The sequence below is a fragment of the Rattus norvegicus genome, chromosome 10, assembly GCF_036323735.1.
Source record: "Rattus norvegicus strain BN/NHsdMcwi chromosome 10, GRCr8, whole genome shotgun sequence".
In the NCBI taxonomy this organism is placed as follows: Eukaryota; Metazoa; Chordata; class Mammalia; order Rodentia; family Muridae; genus Rattus; species Rattus norvegicus.
In genome coordinates this window covers 13,909,468-13,923,643 of record NC_086028.1, presented here as the reverse complement: position 1 = coordinate 13,923,643, position 14,176 = coordinate 13,909,468, and the positions used below count along the sequence as shown (strand labels likewise).

General features: G+C 49.5%; 1 protein-coding gene across 5 annotated transcripts in view; it reads right to left on the bottom strand.

The window, feature by feature from the left end:
* Nucleotides 1–14,176, bottom strand: part of Abca3 (ATP binding cassette subfamily A member 3) — a 57,339-nt gene that overhangs the window by 20,643 nt on the left and 22,520 nt on the right. For all 5 annotated transcript variants that reach the window (XM_039087081.2, XM_063268917.1, XM_006246039.5 and 2 more), the window contains 11 exons: nt 12,799–13,058; nt 10,852–10,968; nt 10,534–10,654; nt 9,470–9,643; nt 5,763–5,944; nt 3,830–3,973; nt 3,277–3,406; nt 2,175–2,329; nt 1,782–1,937; nt 1,404–1,614; nt 176–326 (listed from right to left, as the gene is read on the bottom strand). In XM_039087081.2, the coding sequence (XP_038943009.1) occupies nt 176–326; nt 1,404–1,614; nt 1,782–1,937; nt 2,175–2,329; nt 3,277–3,406; nt 3,830–3,973; nt 5,763–5,944; nt 9,470–9,643; nt 10,534–10,654; nt 10,852–10,968; nt 12,799–13,058 (1,801 nt within the window). The remainder of the gene's footprint in view (nt 1–175; nt 327–1,403; nt 1,615–1,781; nt 1,938–2,174; nt 2,330–3,276; nt 3,407–3,829; nt 3,974–5,762; nt 5,945–9,469; nt 9,644–10,533; nt 10,655–10,851; nt 10,969–12,798; nt 13,059–14,176) is intronic.

The following is a 14,176-nucleotide window of genomic DNA, read 5'->3' as shown; positions in this document are numbered from 1 at the left end:
CAATAAGTAAGTTGTAAGCAATTTCAGCCCAGAAGATGTTCTTCAGTCCCTCCCGGCTTGGCACATCCCCGACCTAAGATCGAGAGGTGCCCAGCAGTCCTAACAGAGGGTATAGAGCCCTCGCAGCCACAGGGCCTTCCTGGATCTGGACCTGTGTGCTCCTCAGGACACATACCTGTGTGTGCTTTCCTTGGGAAGAATAAAGGACAACTCGGCCCCAGCATGGCTCTCCAGCATGGCATTGGGGACATGGTGGTGCACCAGCTGAGAGATACCTTCAGGATTGCAGTGTGGTTCTTTCACCAGTGTCATGTGGTAGCCAGCTCCTGGAACACGTGGATCTAGTGTTAGGCCCATCGGAGGTCCCACCTCTGTCATGCCACATCTCTGTGGCTCAAGCCAGGCAGGGTCGGGGAAGCATCTGCTCAAATGGGCCAGAGCAGATGCTTCTCGGGCTTCTCCATGCAGCACTGTCACCTCCCATCACCTACTTGGGGGGAAAGGGCTGGGGACTAGTCACTGAATGTAGCCAGGTACACCTACTAGAAGCCAGAGACTTCCTGAGGAGAAAGTCACAGCAATAATCTGAGCATGTGATTGTGTCTGCATTGTACGGTTCATGCTGAACGTGGCTGTGAGGAAGGGACATAGCAGGAGCCGTGGGACCATTCTGCACACGCTGAGCTCCATCTGGCTTCTTGTCTAACAATGCTTTGCAGGAAATGGCTCTGTCTTCCCTTCACAGACAAGGGTGTTGGAGCCAGGGCAATCAACGGCCTGGCTAACGGGGCAGACAGGCAAGAATCAGCATGCAGAACTCTTGAGGTTCTAGTAGAGATGGATACCACCCCTTCTTGATGAAGGTACCCCAGTATCTTCACTAGGTACATGGCCACTCAGGATGAGGGGGCTCTCTCTAACCTGCTCTGAATGTGGGGATCTCTAGGGGTGTGTGCTTGGCCCAGAAGAGAGGTAAGATGTGAACCATGGGGCATTTTGTGGGGAAGGGTATTCTTGTATGAGGTAGGAGCCAAGTATGAAATGTTAGACAACAGAAAGCCAGGCATTCTACACAGCAAGGTGGTTGAGTCCTGGCTTATGTCTCCACCTGCTGGACTGGGTTGTGCAGTGAATACTTAGAGCTCCATGTAGGAGAGCAGTGATGACATTCACAGGACTCCTGTCTACTCCCACAGGTTCCTGCTCTTGGTAGACCTGTTGTGGTTTAGTGAGAGCCCCACTACTCAAGATAACTCTGCTGTACCATTCCCACAAACCTCTATGTGGGACAAGAGAAAAGTCAAAAGGTTGCCTTGCCCAGTTACTGTCTGGCGCTTCCACAGAGGGTAGTGGCCCTGGCCCTATCATGAAGCTGAGCTGGACTCCACCTCCACACTGCTCACCATATTTCTGCTTGAGGAACAGTGAAGACCCACAGCACTGGAGCTCTCCCTTGGCCAAGATGGCAATGCGGTCTCCCAGCAGGTCAGCTTCATCCATGAAGTGAGTGGTCAGCAGGACAGTGCGGTCACTCTTCTGCTGCTGAAGAAGGTCCCAGATGGCCCTCCTGGACACTGCATCCATGCCTGAGGTGGGCTCATCTAACATCAGCACCTGGAGGGCGAAGGTGAATGAAGTCATGGGACAATGACAGAGCCGTATCTCAGGCTCAGGATCGCTGTGCTATGTGGCCTTCTGCACCCCCCCCCCCCACTCCGGGTTCATCCTTGTGTGGGAGCCTGACTTGGCTGCATCGAGAGGCCAGACCCCCTGCCCTATACCTTAGAGCCCGCTATGAGGGCGATGCCGATGGCGAGCTTGCGCTTCATCCCCCCGCTCAGGAACTTGGACCTTGAGTCCCGCTTGTCTTCCAGCCCGAGGGTGTGCAGCATCTGCTTGACCTCTTCAGGACACTTCTGGACAGAGAGGCCTTTCAACTGGAAGGCAGGATGAGAGGACATGAGGCAGGTGGATTGATAGGAGCTAAACCATCCAGCAAGTTCTCTGGCTCAAGAGATGTCTTCCTTTGGCATTTCGGGACTCTACTTATCCCTCCACGACTACCCTTGCTTTTATGGAATAGCTCCTCAGAGCAGACTCCTTCCTGTGAGGCTAATGGTGTATTAGCGAGGGAACAGTCATCACCCGCATGTCCCTGTCACCCGCAGACTTACCTGTGCGTAGAAGTAAAGGTGTTCTGCAACTGTCAGGTTGTCAAACAGGACATCATGCTGGGGGCACAGGCCCAGACTCTTGCGGATCTGAACCATGTCTTGGGAAATCTCGTACCCACGAATATAAGCATGCCCACTGGTAGGGGGGAAGAGACCTGCAGCCGACCCAAAGACCCCAAATTCATTATGAAACTCTTGTCCACCTGTGCAAGGTGCATGATCCCCTTGGCTCACGTAAGCTACCTTCCCTGCTTACTGTGGATCCCGTCCATAAGAGGGACCCTGCCTTCTTCCATATCAGGTTCTGTTCACCCGAGCAGCAGGAGACAGGAGGAGGATGGGGTTCCAGCTCTGTTATGGGCACACCACTTGGTCATAAAGAAGAACCCTGTTCTCCCTGGCTCTGTGTCTCTCTCATACAAGTGTGTAGGAACTGAATTCATTCCAGTCACAAGCCCCACTCTCAGCATCACGGTGTGTGCTCTGCCAAGCACCTCAGTGTTTCAGGAAGACAAGGAGTAGTTCAGATAGGGACGCACGCTAGGGATGACAGGCCCCACCCCCTTCCTCTCTTTATCCCCTAATTTTCCGATCGGTACTAGGACTGAATCTAGGGCTCAATGAGTGCCAGTCACTCACTCCACTGCTCAGTCACCTCCCTAGCCCAGCACAGGGGGATTAGAGTTAATCAGTGTGGGGTGGATCTGTTCTTCTGTGGCTGGAGAATTACTCTTTTTTTTTTTTTTTTTTTTTTTTTTTGGTTCTTTTTTTCGGAGCTGGGGACCGAACCCAGGGCCTTGCGCTTCCTAGGTAAGCGCTCTACCACTGTGCTAAATCCCCAGCCCCTGGAGAATTACTCTTATTTGTTTTTGCTGATCCCAGCAGGTCTGGGCACTCAGACAGAGGCTGAGGAGGGTGGGAACTATCCCGAGGCTCCTCGGATGTTACCCTGGCCCACGGGAATAAAACGTACTGGCTCTAAACATATCTCACTTCCCCCAGGGAAGGACTGAGGCCATATGGGGAAAAGTTTGTGGCTGATGTGAAGCAGACAGAGGGGAAGGGCCTGCCAGGCACGGATGGCTATGGGGCTACTGCTCACCTGTCAGCATAGACATGGTCGTGGTCTTCCCAGCACCGTTGTGGCCCAGGAGGACTGTTATCTGTCCTTCATACAGGTTCAGCGTCAGGTCTCTGATGCCCATCTTGTCCTTATTACCCACTTGGAACACCTGTAGGTAAGTCAGAGTCTGTCTTGACTTCCTGTGGCCTTCAGGGTCTTCCCTTTCCTTTGGAACATGACCCTAATGTCTCAAGATACTAAACCAAGTCCCATGAATTAACACAGAATAGAATTCTGGGGCAGAGGTTACATCCCCCTGTTAGACCCTACATGACCTCCTTCTTGTCATTGTGCCCAGTGTGACACGAACTGAGAAGCCAGTGAGAGGTGCACCCAGGACTATATGGTTACAGTGCCACAGCACAGTGTCTGCCAGCATGTGGCCAGATGTGGAGGGACGGTCTGAGCGCTGTGGGCCGAGAGCAGCTGCCAGGAGGGAATCCTACTGTCCTCCTTCAGATGCTCAGGGCAGCTGGAGGGAATGCCTGCACAGAAAGCACCCGCAGCTCACTAGTCTGCCTGCAAGGCTCACCTTGGACAGGTGCTTGATCTTGATCCCAGCTGCCAAGTCCTCCGGCTCAGCTTCAAAGTACTCGGTTCTGAAAGCCTTTTCTGGGTCGCCGCCTTCCTCTTCCTTCCCTACGACCGTTCTTGGGTTCCCACACCAGTAGGAGGGCTGGGATGGAGGTAGATGGGTGCCACAGTCAGAAATGTCAGTTGTTTCGTTTGTGATCAACAAAATAAGGGCCACTGGCACACTAAACGTGCAAAACATGACCTGAGCCTTAATCACAGGACATGCCATTGAGGAGATGACCCCCTCTTAGACTCCAGCACATTTCTTGGTTTGATTATACCTGGGAAAGCTCTAACTCTTGACTTCCTAACCTGGTAAATGGGCACAAGAGTGCACTGTGGTGAAACTCGGATTTAACAGAGAGAAAAGGGAACTTGCCAGTGTGTGAAGAGACATTATTGAGCATCCCAGGCCACAGCACTGTCAGAGCCTAAGAGGAAAGACACTGTGTCTCCGCCCTCTGCTCACCACAGCGCAGGCAGGCTCCCTGTGGACAGGGACCCTGGAGAGAAAGCTGCCTGGTGAGGACCTGTTAGCTCTGTTCCCAGTGCACAGAGGACTATTGCACTGGTAGCACTGCACACACATCTCACACTTAAAGTGAACGTGAAGTCGAGTGGATTCCACATGGCAAAAGGCCATAGTTTAATGGTGGCATTTTCCACCCACAGCTATAGGCAAGGCCTAACACCAGGTTTCGCCATGCATTTGATGAAATACAACGGCTGACCCTTGACAGATACTTGCTGACTCATACAATAATTAGTGAACCTAATTATCAATTGGAAACTGTTAGTGTGTGAGGTGCAACCTTACATGGGGATGCTACATGGTCATTACAAATGAAGTTCACTCATTAAAAAGCTATATATTTAGAAATACATTGCTAAATTAACAATACATTTATAAGTATGACTACCTAAAAGTCTAAAGAACCGTACATGCGTTGCTTAAGATAACAGAAACACTGTTAGAATAAAAAAAAACCTGTTTCCACCCTGGTTTATAATATGGCCCATTTTTATCAAGCAAATTATCTGCAGGGGCCAGGTAGAGAGTGCACAGGACAAGTCTGAAAAGGCTATGAAGATCAGCGTTGTAAGCTTGACAGCATCTAGAATCACCTAGGAGACAAACTTTTGGGTGTGTCTTGGAGTTTCTGGATTGGGCTGTGGGTGTACAGACTGTACCATCCATCCCAGTATTGAAGAAACAGGGAAACAGGCTGAGCATAGTACTCAGGATATCTGCTTCCTGAATAGAGGCACCTGCAGCATCTCGTTCCTGTTGCCATGACTCCCCTCAAACTATGAGCCACAAGAAGACCTTCTTTCCTTCAGATGCTTTTGTTAGTTGTTTTGTCAATGAGAAAAGTATCACAGAGGCACAGCCAGGTGTCAGCAGTGTTTTTTCCTCACAGTGGGAAGCGCTATATATTTTAGTGTGCCCCCCTCCCCATCAAAAAAAAAACTGCTTCATTATTTTGTAGGCAGAAAACCCAGTAAGATACTAGTTATGCTGGGGAATATACCTCAGTATTAGAGTGCTTGCCTCGCATATACAAGGCCCTCAGATTAAACCTCAGTATTACTAAAAAATATTTTAAAGGCTTTTTTCATGAATAAAGAAGTGAGCTTGGGGGCGGCAGAGGCTATGTGCATCAATTTGTCTCCGTGTCCCCTCGTCTCGGACCTGGCGGTGAGACAGATCTTCATCTCTTTGGACGAATCTTAACGGCCTTGAGGACACACACACAGGTCAGAGTTTTTATTCCAGGCCCATGCAGGTGTTATGCTGTGGGACTCAAAGAGGTCCCAAGTGAGTGCTGGGGACACCTTTGTCCCCCAAAGAAGTGGCCTGCTTGAAGAACAGGGGCATCAGCACTCACCATAAGGAAGAAGTACCAGGGCTGGGGCACGCCAAACTGGCCTGGGAAGACGGCCTCCACGTACCAGGTCACCAGGCCATAGAGTACTGAATCCAGCAGCAGCATCCCCAGCACTTGTCCAAAGCAGAAATCATCATCTACGTTGACAGGGTTCAGGAGGTCACACCACTGGATGCCAGTGCCTAGAGGATGTATTGGGAAAATAGTCCTGAACTGTTTGAGCAGGCTAGGAGGGGTGAGACCGGGAGTACTTGATGGCATGTGTATTCATGCTTGCATGCAAGTCTCCCTGTGCTGTCACCTTGACTTTGTAACAAATCTGGCAACTTTCAAGTCCTAGCACTAACCTGGTGGCTAACAAGCCTCTGTAATGCCAGTTCTAGGAGATCCAGCTCCCTCTTCTGGCCTCTACAGGTAATCCATGCATGTGGTGCAGAGACAAGAATGCAGGACACACACACACACTACATCTTTAAATTTATTTAAAGATTTATTCATTTATTTTATGTATATGAGTGCACTGTAGCTGTCTTCAGACACACAAGAAGAGGGCACCAGATCCCATCATAGATGGTTGTGAGCCACCATGTGGGTGCTGGGACTTGAACTCAGGACCTCCGGAAGAGCAGTCAGTGCTCTTAACTGGTGAGCCATCTCTCCAGCCCCATATTTAAGTTTTTTTTAAAAGTCCATGAACTGACTAGATGGGTTTGCATTTCATCGGCTACATATGTGCACACATGTGCATATATACATACGTATATACTTACTCATGTACACAAATGCACGCACACACATTCGTGTTAGGTCAATGTAACCAATGAAACTAGGAGAACTCAAAATGAATGTGCAACTCTGCAAAGCTCATGAAACATCAGTGTCACAGCCCATTGCTGGATGAATACGTACCATCAAACAGCTAGAGACTGGTCTGTTTTAAGAAAAGTCACTATGCAACTTTAAAAAAAGGGGTGTCATATATGGAGATTCCTCTTTGGAAATGGCCTTTTATTATTTTTAATTACATATAGGTGGCTATGTGTGTCTGCACGTGGCTATGTGCATGTGAGTTCAGGTTCCTGAGGAGTCTGAAGGTGTCAGATCCCCTGTAGTTGGAGTTACAGATGTTGTGGGCTGCCTGATGTGAGTGCTGGGAACTGAACTAGGGACCTGTGAAAGAGCAGCAAGTGCTCTTAAGTATGGAGCCCTCTCTCCAGCACTGGAGAAAGGCTTTTCAAAAGTACTAGAGGCCTTGGAAGCTTCTGCTAGTTTACAAAGTCTACACTTTATCAGGAGACTACTAATGCTTGAAACACATAAACCTCATTTCTTGACCTCTTGATCTTGCTGCTCTATCTCTTTGATGCTGGCATTACAGATATATTACCATGTCTGGTTTTATGCAGTGTTAGAGAACTGACTCATGAACTGACTAGTCAGGTTTGCATTTCATTGGTCCCATGTGTGCACACATGTGCATATGGCCCACACATTCATTGGTTCCATGTGTGCACACACATGCATATGGCCCACACATTTTAGCTGTTTTGTTGTTGTTGTTTGCTTGCTTTTGTTTTATTTCATAAGGCAGGGTTTCACTCTAGCCCAGGAGTGGAGCTCATCATGTGGTCCAGAATGGCCTTAAACTCACAGCAGTCCTGTTTCAACTTCCTTAGTGCGATTATTTTGCTTAGTGGTACAGTTTGAATGCACGGCCTTAAATCCATTGGTCAGAAATTTAGTTCCCAGGTTAATAGTGAGGGAGATAGTCCTCATAACTGGACAACGCTGTTGTATAAACGGTCCTACAGGAGTGGTTTTTGTCTTTTTCAGTGTCCTACTCTGTGGGGGACATTTATGGTGCTATCTTGGAAGCAACCACTAGGCTCTTACAGGCATAGCATCTTAGGACTTCCCAGCTTCCAGAACTGAGAAATAAATTCCTGTTCTTCACAAATTTCCCAGTCTCAGGTACTTTGTGACAGCAACACAGACAAAGACACATGACTGGAAGAAATGAGAACATTTGGGTAGGGAAGAGCCAAGACCATCTTAAATGATCTCAGATGAGTCCTTAAGAAAGTAGATTACAGGTTGGAGAGATGGCTCAGTGGTTAAGAGCATTGACTGCTCTTCCAGAGGTCCTGAGTTCAAATCCCAGCAACCACATGGTGGCTCATAACCATCTGTAATGGGATCTGATGCCCTCCTCTGGTGTGTGAAGACAGCTAAGTGTACTCATGTACATAAAATGAGTAAATCTTAAAAAAAAAAAAGAAGGTAGATTACAAGCTAGGCAGAAGTGGTGGATGCATATAATCCCAGCACTCAGGAGGTAGAGGCAGGTGGGTTTCTGACTTTGAGGCCAGCCTGGTCTACAGAGTGAGTTCCAGGACAGCCAGGGCTACAGAGAGCACAGAGAAACCCTGTTTAAATGAACTGCACTTCTTCCAGGAAAGCTGAACAGCATGCAAAGCCCCCAAGAGTGGATGTCAGGGTCATGTGTAGTGGCCAGACACAGTTACTCATATCTCCTCCACCTGTCCTGCAAACAGGAGAAGGGAGGCCATGTCCCAGTCTGTGGTCCCCTCTCCAGTGTTCTCCTGCTAGAGGGGTTAGCCCTATCCATAAGTCACGGGGGTCTTGCAATAAGAGGAGCTGATCTTCAGAGGCTCGGAGCTTCTGAACTCTGAGTATCCGCCATGGGCTTTGCAGATGTAGAGTGCACTAGTCAGTCAGTTCCAGCAAGGGTTTCAGTTGACTTCCATGATGTTTCAAGACAGGAAATTTCACAAAAACCAGAACATGTTCTTCCAGGGCTCTCACCGGTTTCTCTCTCAGGATTCCCTGTCTTCATGGTCAGTTGTTGCAGGTACTAGGGTGCAGGACACGCTAACTCTACACTCACCAATAGCTGGGAGGGCCTCAAAGACCTCAAAATTCCCTGGCTCTGAGGTCCCCTGTGCAGCCCCTCTGAGGTGTCAAGAAGGAAGAGAACCGGCAAGACAACTCAGGCACAGGCAAGCACTGCCAGTCCTGCTGACTTGATATATGCTGCTGGGCTCACACGACGGAAGGAACTCCCACGGTAAAAGGACAGACTCCTCAGAGCTGTCTGTTCATACATGCTGGGGCACATGTGTGCTCCTGTGTGCATGCAAACATTCACAATAAAATATGTAGCAAGGTTTTTAAGGGGGATGGCAAGATGGCTCTTCCCAGGGGACTGGAATTGAGTTCTCAACACCCACATCAGGTGGCCCACAATCCCTCGTAACTCTAGGTCTGGGTAGCTGATACCTTCTTTTTGACTCTGTGGCATCTTCTCTCACATACGTGTGCACACACACACACACACACCATAGTTGAAAATAAAACTACATTTTAAAAAAAGCTTTAAAACAAAAGTAGGAAGTGACTCGAAAACCATCTGGTAAAATGCAGTCACTGGGCAGGGCAGCTGGGTGGCCACTGCCTCTGGGCGGTTTACCCTTGGTTGTATTTGGCTCCCACTGGCTTTATCTGAGCTGTTTCCCCGTCAGACCTGGGCCAAGCTAGCTGTAGGTACACTCAGTGCTTGTGTTCTGATGAAGGCCTCGCTCGGCCTCCCTTCCACCTGAGGGGAGGCTAACTGCTCAGAACACTTTTGGCAAGACGCTCCCTCAGCTGCAAGAACCGGGAAACGGTGACCTGAGGACAAGACTCACCTTTGGCTTCAAATTTTCCGATGAGCTGGGCTCCCATCGCCATGGCAACATTAGATAGGAGGCAGGACAAGAGCTTCTGACTCAGTGTCATCCAGTTGTACCGAGGAGCCACGAAAAAGTAAGGGGTGTAGGTGAAGAAGTAAAGGAAGCCGCCCACGGTTGCTGCCATGTTGGCTGTGGGGACAAAGAGCACGGGGTGCTATACACTTGCAGGAGACTTGCAGGAGTGACAGCGGGAGAGCCCCACCCCACCCAGGTCCCAGTGCTGGGGGCTGCAGCTTCTTCTGGCGCTGTTAGGTCCCTCATGCAGGTCCTGTGCCCACCTGAAGCAGCACACACACAAGTGGATACACACAAAGCAGGCTGGCAACAGCTCGAAGGCAAAATAACAACTAAACTACTATTTTGCAAATTTTTTTTTAAAAAATACAAACAATAGGCAGCTTGGGGATTCCCAGTACGTTATGGATCGACCTGAGACATACTAATTCTTAGGAAAAATTTAAAAGCATTTCAAATTAAGGGTAACCACTACGAGAAGCATAGTTTGTATATTCTAAGCCATCGGAGCTCCAAAGACTTTTGGAAGCATTTGCTGTCCAGCAGAGGGCAGCAAGGGAGAAAACACAAGCACAAGACAACAATAAGATGAACCCAAAATTCAAAGAGCAGCGCCGCCCTTGACTGCACCAGCAATCACACGGGCAAGGGGATCAAGCTTCATTTCTAGTATTCTTAGCGGTCCACGGTGGGCGCGCCTGCTTCTGCCAACTCCCTTTGCCCTTGCATATCCTGCCTATCCTTCTTGGCCCACACCAGGTACCCTCCACCCCTATTCACTGCCCAGCTCCTTCCTAGGGGACTCCAGGAGGCTCGAGCTTTACTGTGTTCCTGTCTGCCTTTCCCTCAAGCTTCAGCCTCTCAGGAGTTCGCTCTTCAGTTCAGCCCTGGGTCACCATCAAAACTACTCACCCTCTGACTCCTTAACTGTGCATAAATCCCCTCAGTTTCCCTAGACTTGGATTACCCCTGCCCTCTGGCCTAAGGGGAACAACAGGACTCACCTTTACTGAAGAAGGTGCTGACCATGAAGCTGAAGGAAATGGAGGAGATTGCAAAACACAGCAGGAAGGCCAGAACCAGGGAGGGGTCGCTGTTGGAAAGGACTGCTATGTCCTTCTTCACCTGTAGGATGGGCCGACCCAAGCAAGAGCAGCAAGGTGAGGTAGGGAAGGCAGAAGCGGGCTAGGCAGGTCTAAGGTGCAGGTCAGGAGAAGCCCTGCTTGTCTTCTACGGCAGGGGAAAGACTTGCCCTGAGCTCAGGGGTTGTGGAGCTCTCTGCACCCTCTTCTTCCCAGAGCCCTCGCCGAAGCCACACTTACTTTGACACAGAACAGGAGGGTCATGAAGGAGACCACGATGAGGGAGAACAGGAGGAACATGAGGAACCAAGCGCTCCAGTGTAGCCAGCTGCTGAGCCCCATCATGCGCATGTACTCCTGTGAGTGGGAGACAGCATCACGGCCAGGCTGTTATCCTGTCCACATGCTGCTAGCTATTCCCCAAAGCCCCACGTGTGTGGCCAGTCTGCTTACATACATACAGTGCCACATACAGGAAGGTAGACCAGGAGACCTGGGCTGTGGGGCACAGGCAGGAATCATCCAGCACACGAGGGGAGAGAGAAGGCTGTGGTCTAGCATGCGGCCCAACCGCTCTTAGCCCTGTGGTGTACAGATCCAGCTCTTGTCTATCTTTTATCAGTGGCACATGCTACCCTGTCTGGGAAGCTATCCCTGATAGTCAACTAATTGCCCTTTCTTCCTGAGTTATGATGGCCTGCCCTATCCCGCAGTTCACTACTCAGCATGGTCCGGCTCTGCTCTATTTCGTGAGAGAGAAGTTACCACCCAACTGGGCCCACTAAGCTCTGTCATGTGGGAAACCCCCTGCTCTGCTTGTGCCTCATTTGGGTCTGGCACAGGAACCCAGTAGATGTTAGGTTGATGAATTCTCTGAGTCCTCCAGGGAAGCCTTGCATGCTGTGGAGCAACTCTGAACTCTCAAGGCATGCTCCCAAGCCTTCACTTGGCTTGAGCTGATTCCCAAAAGCCAGGGGTGTGGCAGCAGGCACCAAAGTTGAGAGTTGCGAAGCCCGGCCCCTCCCATGGTTGGCAGAAAGACTCTGCAGGCCATACTGACCACACTGGGCTGTGAGCCTTGACAAGTTTGTGGCTGAGGACATACAAGAGACCTGGGCATCCATTAATTTTCATTCCCACTTAGGAGAAGCCTAGACCCTTTTAGGGAAGGTACTTCCTGTCTCTGTGGAAGAACAGGGCAAGGTGAGACACTCTGAGCATGCCTTCCCCTCTCTCCTGTTTATCAGGTTGTTGAGCAGTGCTGCGAGGACACCCAGCTCCTCCATCGACCAGCGCTGCCTATGGCTTCTGGGAATCTAAAGCTGGCAAGGAAAGTACAAATGCAGCCCTTTGCTGGCCATGCGACTCACTGGGGGAGTTTTTTTTTTTTTTTTTTTTTTTTTTTCCGGAGCTGGGGACCGAACCCAGGGCCTTGCGCGCTTGCTAGGCAAGCGCTCTACCACTGAGCTAAATCCCCAACCCTTTTTTTTTTTTTAAACATTCCCCTGAGTTCCATTTCCAGCACTGAAAACAAAACAAAACAAAACAAAACAAAAAACAAACAAACAAAAAAAAAACCAAAAACCAAAACAAAAAAAAACAACAAAAAACCAGGAGGATCTTGGAGGGGTTAGTGGAGGAGAAAAACAGTCAAAACACATTATATGAAAAAAAAAGTTGAAAAAAAAGGAACAAAAAATTATAAAGATAATATAAAACAGAAACAAAGACAAACAACAAACACAAGAAGCAAACCAGGCAGTGTTGGTGGCACACGCCTTAATCCCAGTGCTCAGGAGGGACTGAACCCTCAAGTTCTAGGCCAAGCCTGCTGACAGAGTTGAGTTACAGGATAGCCAGGGCTACACAGAGAAGCCCTGTCTGGATAAAACCAAATAAAACAAACAAACCTCCAAAAACAAAAAACAAAACGAACCAAAATCCACCTCCCCAACGGAGACTGCAGGGTGAGGGCACACCCACAATCAGAGCCAAAGTGGAGCCACCTGACTTGTGCCATAGTGGGCGTCCACGCTACATCCTGGCCTTATAGTTCCAGCGTACAGGATGGAGCCCTGGCTCATGGCAGCAGCCCTGGGGCAGGCCGACTCTTTTGAGGGAGTCCCGGGACCCAGCATTCTCACATTGACTCGCCAGTATACTGCGAAGCCATGCACAGAGGGTTACCTTTAGTTTTTTCTCTTTCTCCTGCACCACAGCCCGGATGATGGTGAGGGAGGTGTAGGTGAAGCTCAGCATGAGCAGCAGAGGAAGCTGGTACTGGATGGCAATGAGGAATGGGTCTGAGATGTATGGCGGGAACGGGAACCTTTTGGTGATCACCGTGAGCTTCTGGAACAGCTGGTGTGCAGAGGCGTTGGCATGGTAATGCATGATGGCTTTGTCTACAGCGTGTTGCACTGCCAGGAAGCCCTCACGGATGTACCCTGAGTTCAGAAACAGAGGACAGCTGTGTCACGGTGCTGCTCATGGGAGGGATAGGCTTTGAAAGACACACTTCCCTGGCTTAGCAGAGGTAGGGCCAGGGGAGGCAATGGTAACTTTACCTGATACCCTACTCTGTGAACCACTCATCGCATCTGACACCATTCGGTGGCCCCAAGGAGAAGAGAAAGCATGCTACATATCACTAAGTGACACTTCTACTTCATAATTAACATAAGCCACACGCGTCCTTAACACGATCACATTCTAAAAATAGCTTGATTTAGGATTAGGGAGAAGGCTGGGTGGGTCAGAACACTGGGACATAAGCATGAGAACCTGGCTTTGAATCTGCATCGCCCTCAGGAAAGCCTACCATGTGCATGCCTGTAAAACCCAGCATTTCAGGGTGAGCCAGGCCAGGCAGATCCTGGGAGCTTACTGGCCAGCCAACTTAGCCCAAAGTGGTGTGGTTCGGTGAGAGACACTGTGTCAAAGGTGCCAAGAAGGGCATTCAACACTGGCCACTGCCTACCCATGAGCATGGTTTTACACACACACACACACACACACACACACACACACACACACACAAAACTACATGTATGCCAAACATATTACATATACTATATATTGCACACACAACACACATATATATAACTTTAATTTTTTTTTTTGTTCTTTTTTTCGGAGCTGGGGACCGAACCCAGGGCCTTGCGCTTCCTAGGCAAGCGCTCTGCCACTGAGCCAAATCCCCAACCCCTAAGTTTAATTTTTTTTACAACTTACATTTCATGATGGCTTCTAACAATTTTAACTTCCTTTATAGCCCATCACCCACCAGAGGAAGTGGGAAAGAAATGATTTGTGGGAAATGGACCTGTTTAGAAAGGTTCTTTGGAGTAACTCCCATCTGTGCTGTCTGGAAACTGGCAGTTTAGTTCACAGGTTAGCAGCGGCTCGATCTACTTGCAAACACCTCATGGATACATCCACAGTCTAGTTTGGTAGAGTCGGGATAGCAAACAAGGATCAGCAGCAGTGGCACTACCCAGCAGAGACAGCCAGGCCTCAGCCTTGGCATAAGTCAGGAGACCAGGAGGGACATCTGGAGAAGTTC